This window comes from Erinaceus europaeus, chromosome 1 (assembly GCF_950295315.1).
Source record: "Erinaceus europaeus chromosome 1, mEriEur2.1, whole genome shotgun sequence".
NCBI classification, from domain to species: Eukaryota; Metazoa; Chordata; class Mammalia; order Eulipotyphla; family Erinaceidae; genus Erinaceus; species Erinaceus europaeus.
Genome location: NC_080162.1, coordinates 108,905,947 through 108,928,872, shown reverse-complemented (window position 1 = coordinate 108,928,872; position 22,926 = coordinate 108,905,947). Strand labels below are relative to the sequence as shown.

The 22,926-nt window shown below is 40.6% G+C and overlaps 1 protein-coding gene across 1 annotated transcript in view; it reads left to right on the top strand.

The window, feature by feature from the left end:
• Window positions 1-22,926, top strand: part of CC2D2B (coiled-coil and C2 domain containing 2B) — a 155,096-nt gene that overhangs the window by 38,403 nt on the left and 93,767 nt on the right. Inside the window, exons 11-16 of the mRNA XM_060201996.1 lie at window positions 5,644-5,784; window positions 8,193-8,298; window positions 9,019-9,137; window positions 17,174-17,351; window positions 18,915-19,062; window positions 21,016-21,160. Coding sequence (XP_060057979.1) covers window positions 5,644-5,784; window positions 8,193-8,298; window positions 9,019-9,137; window positions 17,174-17,351; window positions 18,915-19,062; window positions 21,016-21,160 — 837 coding nt within the window. The remainder of the gene's footprint in view (window positions 1-5,643; window positions 5,785-8,192; window positions 8,299-9,018; window positions 9,138-17,173; window positions 17,352-18,914; window positions 19,063-21,015; window positions 21,161-22,926) is intronic.

Genomic DNA, 22,926 nt, shown 5'->3' with positions numbered 1-22,926 from the left:
CTCTGGGCACTGCCCCAACTTTCTCTTTCTTTCTTTCTTTCTTTCTTTCTTTCTTTCTTTCTTTCTTTCTTTCCAAAGTCTAATGTCAAAACATTTACCAACTTCTTAAAAACCCTCTGAGCAATCTCTCAGCTTTTCTTTAAAATCTTTCTGTCTTCTGTAACTTTTTTCTAACACCTGGGGCAGATTTGAGCAACAAAAGGCCAAATTTAGTGTCATTCTATTTACCTTAGAGAAATTTGTGGGCCATTTTACTGCCTCTTGGAGACCCCCTAAAAGAACCTGGCAGTATGATTGAAGGGGTATCACTGCCGTACTCTTACATTTGTAACCAGTAAGACATACACAAAACCAGATTAAGAGCTTACCAAAACTGACAATCTAATGACCAGAATTTGCCTATACATCTCTATGTAATTTTTGAAGGTCTTTTTAACAAACAGATATACCAGTATAGTATATAAAGTCAATATCTAATGTGTTGACATAATAAAATGATCACCATTTTTTTAGCATTATTTTAAACTGCTTGGACAATTTAAGCACAATATCAAAACAATTTTTGTTAAGATCTTTACTCATCACAAAGCTATCATGAATAAGTGTAGATATAAAACTCTTAATAGATTTTACCCCTTAGAACTCTAATATGGCAACTTAAAGGGCTAAAATAAACCTCATAACTTAAATATTCAAAATAATAATTTTGTTAAATCAGGATTTGCCAAAACAAATCTTCTATCAGACCAAAAATACCATTTGTCAAGAATAAATCTCTGACAGCGTCTTAAAACAAACCAGATAATTTTTAAAAGCAGAAAGATATAAAGAGGAAAACCAGAGCAAAAGCCTCAGGCTAGAAAATCATTAATATAACCACTGTGTTATTTTTCACTCACCTAAGCCAGTTCTACTTCTTTAGTTGAGAAGGTATTTTAAAACGTTTACATGTCAATAACCTTTCTGTCATTTTTCACACAAGAGATAGAGACACATCTTCAGTGTGTGATACCTAACTTGAGAGACTCTGTTTGAATTTTAAAGAGCATACATTTAAAAGTTATTTTTTTAACCTCCTGTAGCAATTTCCATAACCAGGATCTCTAAACCAAATTCAGTTTAACTAAATTTTTCTTTAAACTTTAAACAAACTATAATTACTTAGAGAGTTAACACATACTAGTGACTTCTCAAAGCATTTTCAATGTCAGACAAATGCCAAATTTGCTGTGGACCAATATCTATAAAATAGATAATTTGCATATCAATTTGGAGAAGATGAATTGTCACATTAAATACTTTAGACTTTAAATCTTTAGCTGTCTTAGCAAATGAATTTTTACCCTTATATTACCACATAAGAACTGTATTGAGAACTCTTTTTTTTAAAGAACTTTGATAAGAATGCAGCTTTAAAGTTACTTACACTTTTAACCTTAAGATTAACGTTTCTTAGGCCACAAAAACAAACCTAAAACACACATATAAACATGTAAGACATCTCATAGCCACCTTTTTATCATTTATATATCTGGGATGATTGCTTAGGGGAAAAGAGCAGCTTTTAACCAGTACAGACACATCTTAGCAACATACCTGGTCAAACACAAATTTAGATCTGCACTCACACAATTTTTCAAGATGAAACATCTCACATTTATATACTAAGATTTTTCTTTTATCCAATAGCTCCTAGGACAACCTTAACTAGTCCTAAAAAAAACAAGGAGGAAGAAACAAATTCTTTCAGCTTCTCTCCACGAGGAGCCCAAGAGGACCAAGGGCAGTTTCAGACAGCTCCAGTCAGCTCTGGGGGGCATGGGTAAAGCCACACACATGCTAGCACTATCACCCATCTGCACCCATGGACCCGTCCCAGGTCACAGCCACACCGAGGCAGGGCGGGGTGTCGCCCCTGCACTAGAGCTGCTGCCTGGCCCGGCTCCAGGCCCCTGCTGTGACCAGCTAGCCTGACTCCTGTGAGGGCAGGGTGGCACCCTCAGGGTCCTGCCTGGACTAGCCTGAGGACATGATTCTGCTACTCAGGCTTAAAAGAGAGACAAAGACAAGGCAAAATTCAGCTGGCAACTTCAGGCCGGAACCAAATCTGGTCCCGTCGCTCTGAGATGATTTCTTAATGTTGACCAAAAAGACACAGGGACACAAAATAGCACAGAAACACATCTTACATCGAAGGTGAGCCTCTCTGAGGAACAAAAAGTCATGAGTTTATATTTATGCACTCCTACCCCCAAACTATGAGTAACCAGGTCCAGTGGGGTAGATGCCGCCTGGCCCATTCCTGCAAAGTGAAAGTAAGTGAACACGAAACACAGACTGACAAACAGACAAGACACACACAGACAGACAAGCGCGCTTAACAAATGTCCAGACAATACCTAACACCCCAGATTTCATGGGTTCTTTTTATACTCTTTCTTACAGCCAGCTGGCACACCGTTTTCTCATTCTCACACACTTTTTCCCTATCAACCCAAAGGGTGTCCACTTGGGACCTTCTTCCCTTTTTAGGTTGCAAGTAGTTTTTATTAATGGAGACTCCAGTTTTTCTAAAAATTTTTAACCTTTAACCTCCTGTGGTACCATAACACAAAATAATGGCAGGAGACAAACAAAAAGACAAACCGCAAATGCTGCGAGACCAACAAGGCAGATTGTAAGTGGGGAAAAGGAACTGACATCTGACGGATGTCAGGCACACAACAATGCTCGCCTGGCCGGGCCCCTCGCGGGACCTTAAGGGGTCTTAGCTTAGGGGTGACCGTATGATCCCCGGTCTAGGTCTCAACTACATTGAGAACCCCCACTTAGCTGAAACGACTCCACGGACACGCAGGTTAGAGCCCACTCAAGCCCCGTAGCTTTTCAGGCCGTGAGGCACATAACATTCACACACACGCAGCAGACCATCCATTCAGTCAAGATTGGGCAATTACCATTCCGGCCGCCGCTACTAAGGAATATTGCCAGTTAGGCCTTCGGGAATCACCAGAGAGTAGCTCTGGCCAGACCCCCTCAGTTGCACTATCAAGCTCAGCCTTTTCGCGAATTGCCAAAGGGTGAGAGAAAGAAAAAGGACAGACAGAGAGTGGCCACAAAAGACAAATCGCGGTCAGGGCGTGAACTATCTCTCAAGTCCTATTACCACCCTGCCTACCCGGGGCTGTCGGATCTTCTTCTCAGATCCCTAGGGTGTCGATCCTCTTTCAGATTCGTCACCAGTCTGACCCGCCCCAACGGCCTGGAAGTCGTCACTTCTCAGCACCGCGGTCTGGGATTTTTTTCCGCGGCGTCCCGCAATCCACAGACCCTCAGGCCCCGCGGGGATGTGCACCAAAAATCAGGCCTGACCTACCAGTCCTCCGGAGGCACAAAACTGAAAACGGTACCGCACAAAATTTAGGCCTAACTTACCGGCGCCGGGCAGGGCTTCCAAGGCCTCCGAGGGTCCGGACCCAGGATGGGGTGTCCTCAGGAATCCCCATCTGAGGGATCTCGCTGGGGCCTCCAAATGTTAGCGAGCATAAATCAAACCACCATCCACTGTAAGGAAGCAAAGATGTTTATTGACGAATTGCAATCCGGGCCGAGATGGTGACTGGTGTTAGTCTACCAAGCTCGACCCCGAACCATACAATTTATAGGAATTCAGACTACACTCAGGGAGGGGGAGCACATCACCTTATCAACCTACATCCAATAACAGGCTATAGCAAACACAAGATCCAATCATTTCAAACTTAGCAAAAGCATGATCCATTCAAAGCAAAGCGCGGGCTAGTTTCAAATATAGTAAGATCACACAACCAATAGAATTCAACCAGGCAGGGTCGCCACATCCTCCTGCCATTGGCTATGACCACCCATCCGGTAGGCAGCACACCACAAAGTCTGTTCAAAGGTCCTGATAAGGCTTGTCCCCATGTAGGGTCCTTCGAACAATGGGTGGCCTTCACTGATTAGGTCCTGTTTATTCAAGGGGGAAGGGGCAAGGAATTTTTCTACTTCACTCAGCAAGACATACTAAAAGCACTTAACAAACAACTGCATAAAAAGGGAATTTCAAGGCTACTGCCTTTTACATTTTATCCAATAAAATAGAAAAAGTAGCCACCAGGAGCAGTGGATTTGTAGTGCAAAGCACCAGTCCCCAGCAATAACCCTGGAAGCAAAAAATATGTATGAAGGAGACCTGAAATCAACTCTGTGCAACTAGAGCAATGCTGCTGACTTTTCCTTTATGACTCATACCTATTAAAATACTACAAAAAAGTATCATGTGAAGTTAGTTTAGTTTTAGTATTTCAAAAACACATGCTAAATAAAAAACTATTAAGAGTATGTTAATACTTTTCTGTGACACTGGCGCCTTGTGTACATGTAGGTTCCACCTCTCCCAGATTGTTTTTTGTTCATTCTTTCCACTTCAGATAGAGAGGTAGGAAGAGAAAGAGGGAGAGAGGGATAGAGGGAGGCAGAGAGAGAGAGAGAGAGAGAGAGAGAGAGAGAAGGGGAGAGAGAGAGAGAGAGAAATAGAGAAATACCACAGCACTGTGGATCTTCCCCTAGTGCCGTCTATCCTCTCCCACTTGCTGCTGGGCTTTGCCCCTGGGGCTTTGTACATGGTAAGGCACACCCTCTTAAGTGAACTACTTTCTAAGTCTCTGCTAGTACTTTTTAATCTACTTGTATTATGTTAATCTCAGATCATCTTGGATGGAGCTTGAAGGAATCATGTTAAGTGAGATAAACCAGAAAGAGAAGGATGAATATGGGATGATCTCACCCATGGGCAGAATTTAAAAAAAAAAAAAGAACAGAAAGGGGAAATGCAAAATAAAACTTGGACTGGTTGGGTGTATTGCATCAAAGCAAAGGACTCTGGGGAAGGAGTCCAGGAAGAGGGATGGGAGGGGAGAGGAGGGTTTTTGAGATCCTGGTGCAGGATGATGGGAAAAGACCTAGGATGGTAGTTGAGAGTGTTTTGCAGACACCTATCATAACAAGCTGAGAAACTGTAGCTATGTGCCAACAACTGTGATATAAACCATTAACCTCTCAAATATATATATACATATATATATATACATATATATATATTCTAGAAGAACACTTTTGGGTAGTGAAAAGTCTTTAAGGTAAAAAGAAATTCATCCTTTTAAAAAAATTTTAAAAATTTTTTAATATTTATTTTCCCTTTTGTTGCCCTTGTTGTTTATCGTTGTTTTATTGCTGTCATTGTTGTTGGATAGGAAAGAGAGAAATGGAAAGAGGAGGGGAAGACTGAGAGGAAGAGAGAAAGATTGACACCTGCAGACCTGCTTCACCACCTGTGAAGTGACTCCCCTGCAGGTGGGGAGCCAGGGGCTCGAACCGGAATCCTTACGCCAATACTTGTGCTTTGTGCCACCTGTACTTAACCTGCTGCGCTACCACCTGACTCCCAAAATTCATCTTTAAATGAAAGTATAGTTTCTATATCAAGATGTAGATAAAATGAGGGGGAAACATAAGGTGGTAGAGTAGGCAGTCCAGAAAAGTCAGTCCAATACATTCTTACAGCCATTTTTCATGATGTGGTTCTTACTCACACATTTTTTTTTTAATCTAATATTACTGTAGTAACACCAAACACCTCTATGACATAGAAAAGGAAAAGGACTCCTCCCTAATACACAGCTTATTAAAGACTTGGAAACAGTTAAAATCTCTTCGGCAACAGCAAGGGTTTATAACCACCCCAGTAAAGTTACAATTTCAGAGGTGAGTTACTGCTCTTTTTATTTTTACTGGTTTCATGCCTGAGGCTTCAAAGTCCCAGGCTCAACCCTCTATCCCACCGCAATCCAGAAATGTGCAGTAGTCTGGTAAGAAATTAAAATTAATCAACAGGCTTAGGGTTATCAGATAGCTTACCTGGTAGAGTGTACACCTTACCATGAAACCTTCTTCAGTTTAGCCCCTGATACCACACAGGAGTAACATGGCATCATGGAAGCTCCATGGATGGAGTGTAAACATGGGCGCTTACATCTCATTGGTATATACCTAAGAGTGAAATTACAAATTCACCTGATAACTGTGCTTAGCATTTTGAGAAACTGCCAGACTTTTCTTTTCTAAAGCATTCTATATCCCAAACAGAACATATATTTCATCAAAGAATCTCCTCCTTAAAAGATAGACATTGAAAAACTAAACTTTGTGCTGCAAAGAATAAACCCCTAAGTTTTCAGGAAAAGTTAATTTGCAAACCATCTATTTCCCGAAATAACCAAGTGTGTGTGTGTGTATTAATAATGAAAGAATAAATATAATACCTACTTCCTAAGGTGGTTTTGACAATAAAATAAGTTACTTTGTGCAAAGTACTTAGAACATTGCCTGGTGTGTATCAATAGTTACTATTAAATAAGAGTTAACAACTAGAAGAGCCAGCAAAATAGCCCACATACTTTTTAAAAATTTATTTACTGAGGAATTAATGTTTCACATTCCACAGTAAATAGAATAGTTTGTACATGCATAACATTTCTCAGTTTTCCATATAATAATACAACCCCCACTAGGTCCTCTGAAGGACCTGTATACTCCCCCCCCCCCAGTGTCTTTTACTTTGGTGCAATACGCCAATTCCAGTTCAGGTTCTACTTATGTTTTCTCTTCTGATCTTGTTTTTCAACTTCTGCCTGAGAGTGAGATCATCCCATATTCATCCTTCTCTTTCTGACTTATTTCATTTAACATGAATTTTTCAAGGTCCATCCAAGATTGGCTGAAAACGGTGAAGTCACCATTTTTTATAGCTGAGTTGTATTCCATTGTGTATATATATATATATATATATATATCACAACTTGCTCAGCCAACTCATCTGTTGTTGCTCACATACTTTATGTGCCTGTATTTACCATGCATATGACCCAGGCTCAAGCCAGGCTCTTCCACATTGGGGGAAGCTTCAGTGCTGTGGTGTCTTTTACTCTTTCTATCTGAAAAAAATAAGCCAGGAGTGGTGAAACCCCAGTGATGGCAAAGAATTAAGAGTTAATAAGTCACATAGAAATAGGGATGAGTGTGGGAGTAGAAGTATTGTCACGAACTTTATAGACACCAAGGAGTATAGCTGTGATTTACAGCTGTGATCACATACGCTTATATATACCTCTCACAGGTTAAAAAATGTGAAGAAAAACTAGAAGAAATATGGCATGTGCACTTAGACTAATACTTTTCTTTTTTGCCTCCAGGGCTATCGCTGGGGCTTGTTGCCTGCACTACAAATCCACTGCTCTGGTGGCCCTTTTTTCCATTTTATTCAATAGGACAGAGAGAACTTGAGAGAGGAGGGGGAGATTGAGAGGGAGAGAGGAAGAGATAGACACCTACAGACCTGCTTCACCGCTTGTGAAGTGTCCTCCCCTCTGTAGGTGGGGAGCAGGGACTTGAACCTGGTCCCTTGAGTTTAGTACTATATGTGCATAACCAGGTGTGTCACCACCTGGCCCCCTAGATTAATACTTCTTATCTCACTAAGAACAAAATCTTCTTTATGTCCTTAGAAGGGCTATAAATGCCATTGGAAAATTACTGAGTAGGGGGCAAAAAATCTGTGAAAATAGAGCACAACCTTGTGAAAACTCTAGTTGTATATGCATGTATACTTATTTTATGATATTGCTAATTCCATGAGGCATAAAACTGGTTATACAGTTGAAAGATAACGCATGGTAGAACATGGGACTTATACTCATGAAGTCCTGAGTTTGACTGTTGGTGCCATAGACGACAGAGCTTCAGCTTCTCTCTATGGATGTCTGTCTCAATCATTCTCTTTCTCAAGTAAATAAACACATCTTTAAAAATAGACTTTGGGGCCAGGCAGTGATGCACCTGGTTGAGCACACACATAACAGTGCTCAAAGGGGGAAAGCTCCATGAGTGGTGAGGCAGGGCTGCAGGTGTCTCCCTGTCTCTCTCACTCTCTATTTCCCCTTACCCTCTTAATTTCTGTTTTCTATCCAATAATAATTAATTTAAAAAAATTTTAAATAGACTTTGTAAAAGATTTGTTGTGTGGGGGCAGGTAGGTGTGGGGGAGGCAAGACTCCTACTAACACTCAAATACTTGCATTTTTCTGCTTTAAACGATGGGATGAATTATTGACTAGGATGAAAGTGAATACATATGATGAACATAAACAAGAAGTGTCAGAAATGTCTAAGACTGAGAAGAAAGCAGGAGGACAAACGCTTCAGAATGGAGGAAAACAGGAGGTATTGATGTTGGAACTACTTATAGTAGTTAACTACTTATAATATGACATTGTTTGATATACTAGGAAGCCGTGGTTTTGAAGGAGATAAATGGAGTCGATCATACTAAGTGAAATAAGCAGATAAGTGACAGACGACTAGATAGATGACAAAAAACAAATGACCTTGCAAAAACACTAGTAACCAAACTGTCCCTTGGACTTTGTGGGAACTGTGGCAGTACTGTGGCGGGGGGGGGGGGGCAGTCACTGATGAACTTTGGTGGAGGAAATAAGTATGAAATTATACTCCTGAAATCTTGCAATTCTATTAAACACTCAAACTACTTAATAAGAGCAGAAAAGGTGAAAGTTTAGTTTTTTAATATTTATTATTCTCTTTTTGTTGCCCTTGTTTTATTGTTGTAGTTATTATTGTTATTGATGTCGTTGTTGTTGGATAGGACAGAGAAGTGGAAAGAGGAGGGGAAGACAGAGAGGAGGAGAGAAAGATTGACACCTGCAGACCTGCTTCACCACTTGTGAAGTGACTCCCCCGTAGGTGGGGAGCCGGGGGCATGAACTGGGATCCCTACGCTGGTCCTTGTGCTTTGTGACACCTGTACTTAACCTGCTGGGCTACCGCTCGACTCCCGAAAGTTTAGTTCTTAGGAATAACGGTCCTAAAACAATGAACTTACATGGTAAATTATATATGTGGGTTTTGTTTGTTTGTTTCCAGATTCTGTCACAATTAACTTCAGAATTTGATGAAACAGATGTTGAAAAAGGAAAGCAAATATCCTTGATACCAAAACTTTCTTTCACTGCAGAATTAACAAGCTTATCCAAATGTTCACTGTAAGCATTTGATATTGTTAGTGATAAATAATAATATAATAATATATTTATTGAGTTAGTACCACATACTAGGCACTTGGCTATGTTTTTAAATATATTTTGTAAATGCATTTTTTTTTTTGCCTCCAGGATTATTGCTGGGGTTCTGGGCCTGCACTACAAATCCACTGCTCCTGGAACCTCTTTTCTCCATTTTGTTATTGTTGGTCCTACTGCTGTTGTTGTTGTTGGATACGACAGAGAGAAACTGAGAGGAGGGAGTGACAGAGAAGGGGAGAGAAAGACACCTGCAGACCTGCTTCACTGCTTATGAGGTGACCTCACCCCCCCCCCCCGCAGGTGGGGATCCAGAGGCTGGAACCGGGATCCTTGTACCCGTCCTTACACTTTGCTTCATGTGCACTTAACCCAGTGTGCTATCGCCCAGCGCCCTATAAATGCATTTTTAATTGCTACTATTAGCTCTATGGAGTTGGTATTATCTTCATCTTTAAGATGGAGGGGACTGGGGGCCGGGCGGTAGGCGCTGTGAGTTAAGCCCAAGTGCCGCAAAGCACAAGGACCCTCATAAGAATCCCAGTTGGAGACCGCGGCTCCCCACCTGTATAGGGGCGTCGCTTCACAGGTCTGCAGGTGTCTATCTGCCTTCCCCTCCTCTCTCCATTTCTCTCTGTCCTAGCCAACAACAATGACAACAATTATAGTAACAACACCACTGATAAACAACAAGGAAGGGCAACAAAAGGGAAAAAATGGCCTCCAGGAGCAATGGATTTGTAGTGCAGGCAACGAGCCCCAGAAATAACCCTAGAGGCAAAAAAAAAAAAAAGATGAAGGGGACCTACCAGGAGATAATGGTTAAGCAAACAACAAACATACCTGAGTTTCCAAGGTCTTAGGTTCAATCCCTATTACCACCATAAGTCAGAACTGAGCAGTGCTCTGGTAAAATAAATAAATAAATAAAGTAAAAAGAGATGGAGAGGATTTATATTAATAAAGGCTGTTATACATTGTAATGTTCCTAGTTCATGACTGCCATAAAACATAAATTAACTTGGCTTTGTGATATGTTGTTATGTTATGTTATGTTATGTTATGTTATGTTATGTTATGTTATGTTATGTTATAGTAATTTTTGTTTAGGTATAGATATATGAAATCTAAAGCCGCTGTAAGAAACAAAATTGTAGGCACCAGGTGGTTGAAATCTAAAGCCACTGTAAGAAACAAAATTGTAGGCACCAGGTGGTGCACCTGGTTGAGTGCATACATTACACTGCGCAAGGACCCAGGTTCAAGCCCCTGGCCCCCACCTACAGAGGGAAAGCTCCACAAGTGGTGAACCAGGGCTTCAGGTGAATCTCAATGTCTCTTTCCCTCTCTTATCTTCTCCTTCTCTCTCAATTTCTCAGATTCATTCCCTGGCACCAGCATAGGCCAGGGCTGAGTGGGTTCTAGTCTCTTCCTCTCTAGTGGAAATAAATTACATCTTTTAAAAAAGAAAAACATAGCAATGAAACTCAGCTTTATATGTCCTATACCTATTTCTAAAAGTGATTGATAGAGTTTATTCTGTAAGATGCACATGCAAAAGGCCATCAGAATGAAAGAGTGGGGAAAACAAGAGTCACAAGATAGAAGCTGGAGGCAAAGAAGAAAAAGGAAAAGATGTTTGTACTCAAAAATCCCTGCTGAAACTTTGTGGAAGTGAAGTCAGAAATAAATGTGCTTTCTAATATCTTGACTCTTTTCAAAGTCACTGCTAAAGTGTGGCATAGCTGTTATTATTCATTTAAAATGTCAAGTGAAATAAGACCACTGCTCAACTTTGAATTCTGGTGGTTACCAGGGATTGGACCTGAGACCTCTGAGCCTAGGCATCAAGTTAAGTGCTGCCACTTTTACTTTCTCCCCAGACCAAAGCTTGATTCTTTAAAAAAGAATGATGCCAAGGATAGATATGAAAGGTCCTAGAATTGGTGGAGGTATGGCCACCTACTCACAGAATGTTGGCTCTCCCCCAGAAAATAAATATTTTTTTTTATTTAAATTTTTAATTTAAGAAAGGATTAGTGAACAAAAGCATAAGGTAGGAGGGGTACAACTCCACACAATTCCCACCACCCAATCCCCATAACCCACCCTCTCCCATGATAGCCTTCCCATTCTCTAGCCCTCTGGGAGCATGGACCCAGGGTCGTTGAGGGTTGCAGAAGGTAGAGGGTCTGGCTTCTGTAATTGCTTCCCCGCTGAACATGGGCGTTGACTGGTCGGTCCATACTCCCAGTCTGCCTCTCTCTTTCCCTAGTAAGGTGTGTCTCTGGGGAAGCTGAGCTCCAGGACACATTGGTGGGGTCTTCAATCCAGGGAAGCCTAGCCAGCATCCTGGTGGCATCTGGAACCTGGTGATTGAAAAGAGAGTTAACATACAAAGCCAAACAATTTGTTGAGCAATCATGGATCCCAAGATTGGAATAGTGGAGAGGAAGTGTTAGGGAGATACTCACTGCAAACTCTAGTGTACTTCTGCTTTCAGGTATATATTTTGCAGTAGTTTATGGATACGTGTGCACATAAGCTCTCTCTCACAGAAACTGGTGTATGTCTAGGTTATGGGACTTTGTTAGAAAGTGAACTACCTGAGATGAAATTAGAGTGTACTATAAAAGGAAAGGTCTCACCCGAGTAATGAAGCTGAAGGGTTGTCATTCCACACGTGAAGTCTCTGGATACACACTGAGGTGAAGCATGTTGAGATGGCAATCGTTGCTTTGGTTAGGTTGTGATCGGCGGATGCAATATTATTTGGTATGGATTGGGAGAAGCATACGGGAAAGTGAGCCCTATCCAAGGGTGCCAGGACTGGGGGAAGTAGAGGCTCTATAGTGAAGATGTGAGGTTCCTGCTGTCTTAGGGTTCAAAAAGACAATCAATAGTTAATATTATCATCACATTATTTGTTAATTGGGTTAACTTTGAAAAGTCCCTTTGTTATGGTTTGCTGTACAGTACCCAGTATCTTGTATATAGCTGTGCTATTGGAAGCTTCTGATCTACTTGGTCTAGGCTTTTGAGAGAGTCCGCATATCAAACACGTAGCCTATCTATTAAAAAGATTCAGTTTGTCTTTTGAGAACCTTTGAGACATACAATTGATTTCCCCCTCTCATATTAATTAACTACTGATTTATATGTCGACATTTTGCTAGGAGTGTACATAAACACCATTCCCATCACCAAAGGACCGTGACCCATCCCTCCCGCCCATTCCCACCCCCCACTGGCCCAGGAAGCTACATGAGAAAATAAATATTACAATAAAGTAACACATTTCATCAGCAGCTGGGGTATCTGGTAAAGAAAGGAACATATGGGGGCCAGGCAGTAGCACAGCGGGTTAAGCACACATGGCGCAAAGCTCAAGAACCATTCATTGTAAGGATCCCAGTTCAAGCCCCTGGCTCCCCACCTGCTGGGGGGGGGTCACTTCACAGGCAGTGAAGCAGGTCTCCCCCTCTCTGTCTTCCCCTCCTCTCTCAATTTCTCTCTGTCCTATCCAGCAACAACAACAGCAATGGCAACAACAATAATAATAAGAGCAACAAAAATGGGAAAAATGGTCTCCAGGAGCAGTAGATTCATAGTGCAGGCACCAAACCCCAGCAATAACCCTGGAGGCAAAAAAAGAGAGAGAGAGAGAGAGAGAAAGAGAGAGAAAGAAAGAAAAGAAAAAAGAAAGAAGGAAACATAGGGACCAGGTGGTGATGCACCTTGTTTAACAGACACACTACAGTGCACAAGGACCCAGGTTCAATCCCCTTGTCTCCACCTGCAGGGGAAAGCTCCATGAGTGGTGAAGCAGGGCTGCAGGTCTCTCTCTTTCTCTCTCTCTCTCTCCCTCTTACTATCTCCCTTCCTTCTCGATTTCTGTCTGTCTCTATCCAGTGAATAAAGATAATTAAAAAAAGAGAAAGGGGAGTTGGGCAGCAGCGTAGCAGGTTAAGCGCATGTGGTGCAAAGTGCAAGGACCGGCATAAGGATCCTGGTTCAAGCCTGGGCTCCCGACCTGCAGGGGAGTCGCTTCACAGGTGGTGAAGCAGGTCTGCAGGTGTCTGTCTTTCTCCCCACCTCTCTGCCTTCCCCTCCTCTCCCCATTTCTTTTCATCCTATCCAACAACAATAACATCAATAATAACTACAATAATAACTACAACAATAAAACAAGAAGGGCAACAAAAGAGAATAAATAAATATTTTTTAAAAAAGAGAGAAAAAGGAACATCACTATCTAAAGGCTGTAGATTGCATGTGGACAGCAGGAGGAGGGAAGGGAGAGAAGGACTCAAGCAGAAATGGTACTGCATTTCTTCATGTGTCCATGGGCCGTGTGTATCTCTTCTTTAGAAAACTGTTTAGAAAACTTTGGCTCTTTTTTTTCTTTTTTTTTTTGCCTCTAGGTTTATTGCTGGGGCTCAGTGTCTGCACTATGAATCCACTGCTTCTGGTGGCCATCTTTTCTCCATTGTTGTTGTTGTTGTTACTGTTGGACAGGACAGAGAGAAATTTGTTGTTTTCGCTGGGCTAGGTTGTTTTCGCCGGGCTGGCTTCATGGGCGGGTAACAGACGACCAGGGACTCATGGTTGAGCTGTAGGCAGTATCTCTTTATTCATGCAGGATGCAGCACAATCTAAAACGAGCTAAGCTAAACTCAAGTACCCCAAAACTCACAATGCTGTCTTTATATATACTTGCCAAGTAGGGTGGAAACAGGATGTGACATAGAGAGGGTGGAGAGAAAAGTGACTGGTGAAAATCAGAGTGTGACAAGGAGGGGGCAGAGCAGGCGAGAATCCTATCACTGAACCACCAATGCCCTGGAGTGCTTTATGTAAATGTAAAAGTGATTTATGTAAATAGACCAAAGCTTTGAATGGGATTAAATCTATCCCTATATAGGCATATGGTTAAGCAGAAGCCAGGGGGAGCTGGCATACTATCCAACAAGAGGGGAAGAGAAAGATAGACCTACAAACCTACTTCACCACTTGTGAAGTGACACCCCTCCAGGTGGGGAGCCAGAGGCTCAAACCAGGATCCTTGCACAGGACCTTGCACTCCACGCTATGTGCACTTAGCCCAGTGTCCTAACACCCAGTTCTCTGGCCCACTTTTTTACTGAGTTATTTTTGCTTCTTTTATAGATCTGTACCAATTGTGTATAGATGTTTGTTATCAGTTGCTTGTCTAATGTGTCCTCCCATTTATGGGTTGGCTGGTTATCATTGTGTAGTTTGCTTTTGATGTGTAGAAGCTTCTTATTTTCATGTAATCTCATTTATTTACTCTCATTTTCATTTTCCATGCATAGGGGGTCAAGTCTCCAAATACATCTTTGATAATAAAGGTCCTGCAAAGTTTCACCAACTTTTTTTCCTATAAATTTTAGTGTTTCTAGTCCAATATCTAGATCTTTAATCTTTTTTTATTTGACCTTGGTGTATAGTGTTAGGTGGTAGTCTAGTTTTAGTTTTCTACATGTGGCTGTCCAGTTTCCCCAGCACCATCTCTTGAAGAGACCTTCTTTACCCCAAAGAATGCTTTTGACCCCTTTGTCATATATTAGGTAATTGTATGTGGGTGGGCTCATTTCTGGGCTTTTGATTTTGCTCCATTGATCCAAGTGTCCATTTTTATTCTAGTACCATGCTGTTTGGATTACCACTGCTTTGTAGTATAAGCTGAAGTTGGGGAGTGTGACATCCTGCATATTTTTCCTTTCTTCTCAGAAGTGTTTTGGCAACTTACGGCCTGTTGTGGTTCCACATACATTTTGGACAAGTTGTTCAGTTTGCTTGAAAAATGCCACTGGAATTTTGATAGGGATTACATTGAAACTGTAGACTGCTTTTAGTAGAATGGTCATATTAATAATGTTTATTCTTCCCTCAAAGAGCAAGGGATGTTCTTTCATTTCTGTGTGTCCTGCTCTATTTCTTTTAGCAATGTCCTATAAAGGTCTTTCACCTCCTTTGTGAGATTCATCCCAAGGTATTTTTATCTTTTATCAGTAAATGGGATTGATTTTTTTTTAATTTCTCTTTCCTTGTTTGTATACAGAAGTGCCACAGATTTACGTGTATTGATTTTGAATTCATTAATTATTTCTGGTAGTTTTGGTGGAGTCTTTGGGGTTCTCTAGGTTTAATATCATGCCATCAGCAAACAGTGATAGTTTAATTTCTTCTTTTCCAGTCTGTATGCCTTTTTTTTTACTTTTGAACTAGACAGATACAATTTATGCAAAAAATAAAAATAAAGATTCACATATTGTAGCATCCATTGTTATTCCACTGGTCTCTCCAATACAAGTTCCTTACGAGGTCTGTAAAGTCATTCTACAATGTCTACACTGATAAGAATTGTTTTTCTTTTTTTTTTTCAACAAAGGGTTGCCTTTTTAAAAAATGTTTTTGTTGTTGTAGTTATTATTAGTGTTCTTATTGATGTCATCATTGTTAGATAGGACAGAGAGAAATAGAGAGAGTAGGGGAAGACAGAGAGGGGGAGAGATAGAAAGATAGATACCTGCAGACCTTCTTCACCGCTTGTGAAGTGATTTCCCTGCAGGTGGAGAGCTGGGGCTCGAACCAGGATCCTTACGCCAGTCCTTGTGCTTTGCACCACATGCGCTTAAGTAGTGGACATTCTTGTCTGGTTCCAAATGTTAGGGGGAAAGCTTTCAGCTTTTCCCCATTGAGAATGATGTTAGCTGTGGATTTTTTGTAAACACCCTTTATTATGTTAAGGAGTGGTCCTTTTATTCCCAGTTTCTGGAGGGTTTTTATCATAAATGGGTATTGGATCTTGCTAAATGTCTTTTCGGCATCAACTGATAAGACCATGTGATTTTCATCTTTCTTTTTGTTGATATGATAAATTACATTGGTTGATTTGTGAATGCTGAACCGTCCCTGTTTCCCAGGGATGAATCCCACTTGTCTTGGTGAGTTATTCTCTTGCTGTATTGTTGGATTTGATTTGCCAAGATCTTGTTCAGGATCTTTGCATCAATGTTCATCAAGGGCAAATATATACAAATATAGACAGATAGTTGTAGAAATAATAGTAAACCCATATCTGTGACTTTGGGAGAACTGCTGTAGTTTCCAATGGAGGGAATGGGGACACAGAACTCTGGTGGTAGAAGCAGTGCAAAGTTGTACCCCTGTTAATTTATAATTTTGTAAATCAATATTAAATCACTAATAAAAGATTTTAGAAAAGAAAAATATGGTGTGTTTATATGTCTTATAACATAAGTGTAAAATATTTTGAATTCTTGATTCAAGCTCTCCCATCCTTAAGTTCCCCTTTTGTAAGACACCTTATAATGGCCAAGTGCTGTAATCTCTTTAAATTATAATTTTTTTCCCTCCAGGGTTATTGCTGGGCTCGGTGCCTGCACCATCAATCCACCGCTTCTGGAGGCCATTTTTTCCCCCTTTTGTTGCCCTTGTTGTTGTAGACTCGTTGTGGTTATTATTATTGCCATTGTTGACGCTATTTGTTGTTGGATAGGACAGAGAGAAATGGAGAGAGGAGGGGAAGACAGAGAGGGGGAGAGAAAGATAGACACCTGCAGACTTGCTTCACCGCCTGTGAAGCGACTCCCCTGCAGGTGGGGAGCCGGGGGCTCGAACCGGGATCCTTACGCCGGTCCTCGCGCTTTGCGCCACATGCGCTTAACTCACTGCGCCACCGCCCGACCCCCTAAATTATAATAAAAAATGTTGAACTATTTATAGTACCTTTGTTTTATTTTTCTATTTTAAATTTTTAAAAAGCATGTGACTCAATAGGAACGTTTTTTTTGTTCACACGAAGGCCCATAAATGTTACTGGGCTTGAGATACCATTTGTCCTCAAAATATTATCATATTTTAACATGCTCAGGTGTGTTTTTCAAAGAAAATATTTCCTGTCTAGTTTATTTTCCAATATCTCTTTAAAGGTTTGTTTGATTTTTTTTAAGGCAAGAGCAGAAGAGGAGACTCAGAATTCATAAGTTCAAGTATTTTGTGAAAATACTGTATAACAATAAGCAAGTTTCTTGCACTGTGATATCTCCCCTCCAGTCTGATTTTAAAGTCATGTTTCAGCAAATTTTCAATCTTCGGTTAATATACTGGCCTGAAACAATCTGCTTAGAGGTATGCTGTTGCTATTTGCTTTTGTATCTTATTTCATGCTGTATATAATTTTACAGTTATTGTTAGCTGCTGTTTTCTGTGATATGCAATTTCTTTTCTGTTAAGAGATGATTAATCTACATGGCTAGGCAAGATATTTATGATTAATATGCTTGTAATTTACCAGTCTCTTTCACTGTAATGATAAAATTATTTGATTTGTGATTTATCTATCTGCTTATATTCTCTCCTGGTAAAATTTCTGCTAACCATGAATACACAGCAATACTAAACATTTGCTTGTAAAATGGAAAAAGGTTGTTTAAACTATAAAAAGTAGTATAGCTAGAGGCTAAGCAGTGGTGCACCAGGTTAAGTGTACACATTACAGTGTGCAAGGACCCAGGTTCAAGCCCCAGTTCCCCACCTGCAGGGGGAAAGTTTCATGAGTGGTGAAGCAGGGCTGCAGATGTCTCTCTGTCTCTTTCCCTTTTTATCTCCCATTCCTTCTGAATTTCTCTAACTTCCTCTCTCTTTCATGAAAATAAAACATATTCTTACAAATATAAATGGAGTAAAGATTGGTGTATTATGTGGGTGGAGTTGTGTTTGAGAATTGAAGAGAGGTTTATAATTACAAATCTAAATTCAAGTTATTTTATAGGGGATAAGTAATATTAAGAAATGATAAATTGGAGATATGTATTAGAATGTGTTAAGGTAGGGGATGTAGATTTACTTTGCAATTGTTGTAGCTACAAATGGTGCTAGACTTAGTTTTTTTCCTCTGCCTCCTTGTCAGGCATTAAGCCAGCTGAATTCCTGAATTCCTGAATTCCTGAATTTCTGATACTATGGCGTATTTACATAATAATTGTTTTGCCTGAAAGATCCCCACCTAATTCCATACCTTTGATCTATCTTCTTTCTACCTCAAGACCCGCCCTGCCTGCAGGGTAACATTAATCCCACCAGTTAAAACCTTCGAAACAGTTGCTAAGAAAGTTTCTACCTTAGCCAGCTTTTTCCTTTCCTCCACCCCCTTTCCTAGACATTTCCTTTTCTGACTTGCCACTTCCGGTTCTATCCTATAAAAGCGTTGTCTCTGATCAATAAAGACACATTGCATTCCCACTCCGCCACGAGTTCTTGGTCTCTTTCCCAAGTTGCTGAGTAAGCAGCAGCCCAGGCTGGCTCTGGGCGAGTTCTCTCCAACCCAGAGAGTACGCGCCTGGGAAGAAGGCACCCCCACGCTAGCCCAGCACTTCCTATTGTTTTTTTTTTTGGGGGGGAGGCAGGGTCAAGTGTTTGATATATATATTATGTATTACTTTCTTAAAACTATTTATAACCCTTTTATTCAGTTTTCATAAAGCTAATAAAAGGTAGTTTATCTTTAAGGACATATGCTTTTCATCAGCTTTTCTCATAATCATATAGATGAAATGCTATAAAATAGCACCTGTTGATATTCTAGAATTTAAAGAAAGAAAAAAGTATGTTATAGAGACTTCTTATTTTAGTTTTTTTTCTTTCCCTATTCTGTACTTTCAATCAACTATCAATCATTTCCTTTATATTTAGCTGTACGAAATACATAAAAGGACAACCTTATTGGCAAAAATATATGTTCCTTTACCTAACAACACAGAACCGATTAAAAAAACTTTGGAATACGCTGAGTTTAGTTCTGAAAAGCCAGTCAAACCTGCATGTGGAGAAATAGGAAGCAGTACGTTTATTTAAAATGTTTCTCTCCCCCCCACCCCCTTTTTTTTCTTACCTCCAGGGTTATTGCTGGGGTTCAGTGACTACACTATGAATCTACTGCTCCTGGCAGCATCTTTTTTCCATTATTGTTGCTGCTGTTGTTGTTGTTAGATAGGACAGAGAGAAAGTGAGAGAGGAGGGAAGACAGAGAAGGGGAGAGAAAGATAGACACCTGAAGACCTGCTTCACCACTTGTGAAACGAACCCTCTACAGGTGGGAAGCCATGGGCTTCAACTGGGATTGTTGCACAGGTCCTTGTGCTTCATACTATGGGCTCTTAACCCAGTCTGCTACCACCCAGACCACCTCAAGCCCATTTTTTAAAAATGAATTCTATGCCCTAAATGACTCAAGGTCATTAGTGTGAGTAAAATATTACATGTTTTCAGTTTTAAAATGAATTAAATCTTCCTTTTAAATTATATATATATATATGGGGGAATCATCTTTGGGGAAATCTAAAATTTTGAATTATCATTTTGTCACTTGTGGGTTTTTGTAGGTTATCTGAGATTAGAGTACTGTACTCTGGATTTATTTCCATAGTGAAAAGCCTTCCTTTAGTAAAGCCTAAAATATTCTAGACTTGTTTTGTCTTTGAACTGAGAAGGAAGAAAAGGGTAGAGAGAATGATATAGAAAGGGAGAAATAACAAAGGGGAAGAAGGGGGTGTTTTTGTTCATATAGTTTGAATTCATTTTTATCTTCCATGCAGTTAAATTTATCATGTCTGTGATGCTGCTGCCATCCCCTCCCTCCAGATTCCTTCTTGCTCCTTCCTTGGGAGCTTTGCAACTGGTGAAAAAGAAGGAAGTATCAATATAATGGAGTAGGAAGAAGGGAGAAGGAGAATATAAATAGGCAAAAGAGCCTGGGCTTGGGGTGGGGGGAGGAGTGTCAGCTCCTCTGTGTCCAGGCTGTAGAAATCCAGGGTGGGGTGGGGGGATGGGAGACTCAGGCCTTGGAAAAGTTAGGGAGCTCTCTGGAGATTGAGAAAGACAATGGGCTGAGGGAGAAGACCCAGGGATATAGGGAAAGGTGAAAAACAGTAATGTGCCCACTTCCTTTGCTGCTGCCAATTGCCCCTTGTCTCTGAGAAGTAATATTAGAGGAGAAAAAAAAAAAAAAAACATGGTTTAAGGACCTGAGGGGTTGCATACCCATTTACCATGACTGACGACCCAGATTTCCAGCTGGGGGAAGCTTCATGAGCAGTGGAGCAGTACTGCAGGTGTCTCTCTTTCTCTCCCCACTCCCCTTTCTTTTTCTCTATCTCTATCAGAAAAAAAAAAAAACTTTGGTCCATACTCCCAGGAGAAAGAATAGGAAAGCTTCCAATGGAAGTGATGGGATACAGAATTCTGGTGGTGGGAACTGTGTGGAATTGTATCCCTCTTATCCCACAATCTTGTCAATCATTATTAAATCACCGATAAAAACAAAAGCCATAAGAAACAGTGGAGTTGTGCAGGCACCAAGTTCTAGTGATAACCCTGGTGGAAAGAGGAGAGGAGAGGAGGGGAGGGGAGGAGGGAGGGGAGAAGAGGAGAGGAGAGGAGGGGAGGGGAGAAGAGGAGAGGAGAGGAGGGATGGGGAGGGGGGAGGGGAGAAGAGGAGAGGAGAAGAGGGGAGGGGAGGGGGAAGGGAGGGAATACCTCTGTAAAAAAATAAAGATAGCATAGATCTTTTTGTTTCAGATCAGTATTTGCCTTTCTCTTTTGTAGTTTGTTGGTAGCATCTGCCTTGAGGTATCTTAGATGAAGATGAGGGAGACCTCTAAGATTAGAGTCTGGGGGTCAGCAAAGAGTGCTCCTAAAGTATGACAAGTAAAAAACGGGATGGGGCAGTGGGATAATCTTACCTTTCACTCAAATTACATACTTAAAATTTTATCTTTATGCTTTTTATAAACAGATGTGCCCGTTCTTCTTGAGGGAAATGGAGCTGAAGTGTATCTTTTGACATCAGGAAAACTAAGCTATTCTCTATCATGGGTCTTAGATGGAAATGGTATTCCTCGAATACCTATGTCACGGTCATTAAGATCTGCCTACTGCAAGTAATAGACTTTTATACTTGAAAAAGAATGCCAGTCCTCCAGAAAGCTTTACCTAAGTCCTGAGTATATGAGGGAAAACCTTAGCAGTAGGAAGAGCAGTTTAGATTTGGATGTTGGGGTTTTGCTTTACATGTATTCACACATTTGTATGCTTTTTATACTCACTCAAATGTGGTACTAAGTGTCTTTATATGTAAAAGATTATCTCTTCAGTGCTTAGGATTGTAGCTATGTGGATGACAAGAAAAGCAACTCCAAAGCCCTTTACTTGTAAGCTAAGACTTCCAATAGATTTTATTTCTGAGATCTTTATTTTATCTAATTTGCCTCCAGGATTATCACTGGGACTCCAGTGCTGGAACTATAAATCCACTGCTCCTGGTGGCCATTTTTTCCATTTTATTGGCTACGACAGAGAGACATTGAGAGGGGAAGGGGAGACAGAGAGGGAGAGAGAAAGACCTGCAAACCTGCTTCTCCACTTGTGAAATGACCTCCTTCCTGCAGGTGGGGAGCTGGGGGCTTGAGCTTGGAACCTTACACAAATCCTAGCACTTAGTACTATGTGCACTTAACCAGGTGTGCCACCACCCAGTCCCATTTCTGAGATCTTTATAACTTTTTTTTTTTTTTGCCTCCAAGGTTATTACTGAGGCTCAGAGCCTACACTACAAATCCACTGCTCCTGGCAACCATTTTTTTTCCATTGCTGTTGTTGCTGCTGTTATTGTTGTTGGATAGGACAGACAGAAATCAAAAGGGAAGGAGAAGACAGAGGGGGAGAGAAAGGTAGACACCTGCAGACCTGCTTCACCGCTTGTGAAGCAACCCCCCTGAAGGTTGGGAGCCAGGGCTTGAACCAGGATCCCTGCATGGTACTTGTGCTTTGTACTATGTGCGTTTAACCCAGTGCACTACCGCCCAGCCCTGAGATCTTTATAACTTTAAATAATTCTGGATTATGAGCAGATTGTTCATGCTTATCAATTGCTATAAAAAAATTCTAGAAACTTCATTCTGCATCCCAGAACTTTTGAAAAGAATTTGGATTAATTTCCATATCATAACCACAAATTCAATAGAAATAAGTATGGTAAAATTCCATTGAAATGATGGTAATACTAGCTTATACCTTGTGCTGCTATATTTGAGTAAACTGGTATAAAAGAATGTCCAATGTCATTTCAAAGTTAACAAATGATGATAACCAATAGTTTTGCCCCCTCTCTTCCCCCTACAAACACATATTTCCCCCCCAGAGAAGTCTATTCAAACAGAAAATCAGGAACTATGCAAACAATAAAACTATCAGTGACTAGGAGGAAAAAGGTGAATAGGCAAAGAACATAGTATTAATATTTTTAGGTCAGTAAAACTATTGCAGGATACTATAATTGTAGATACATGTTACTGAACATTTATTAAAATGCATAAAGGAGGGAAAATGGCCTACTGGGAGCAGTAGATTTTGTAGTGCCAGCACCAGTCCCCAGCAATAACCCTGGTGTCAAAACAAAAAATTCATAGAAAGGATAACACCATAGGCCAGCAAGATATCAAACCTGGGAACATGCCTGCTTTGTCATGTGTTCAACCCAGGCTTATTCTTGGTCCCTTATCACTCTAGCTGTGCTAGCTTTCTTTTTATTTTTCAATGTTTTATTTATAAAATGGAAACACTGACAAGACCATAGGATAAAAGGGGAACAACTCACACAATTCCCACCACTGCAACTCCATATCCCATTACTGTGTTATCTTTCTTT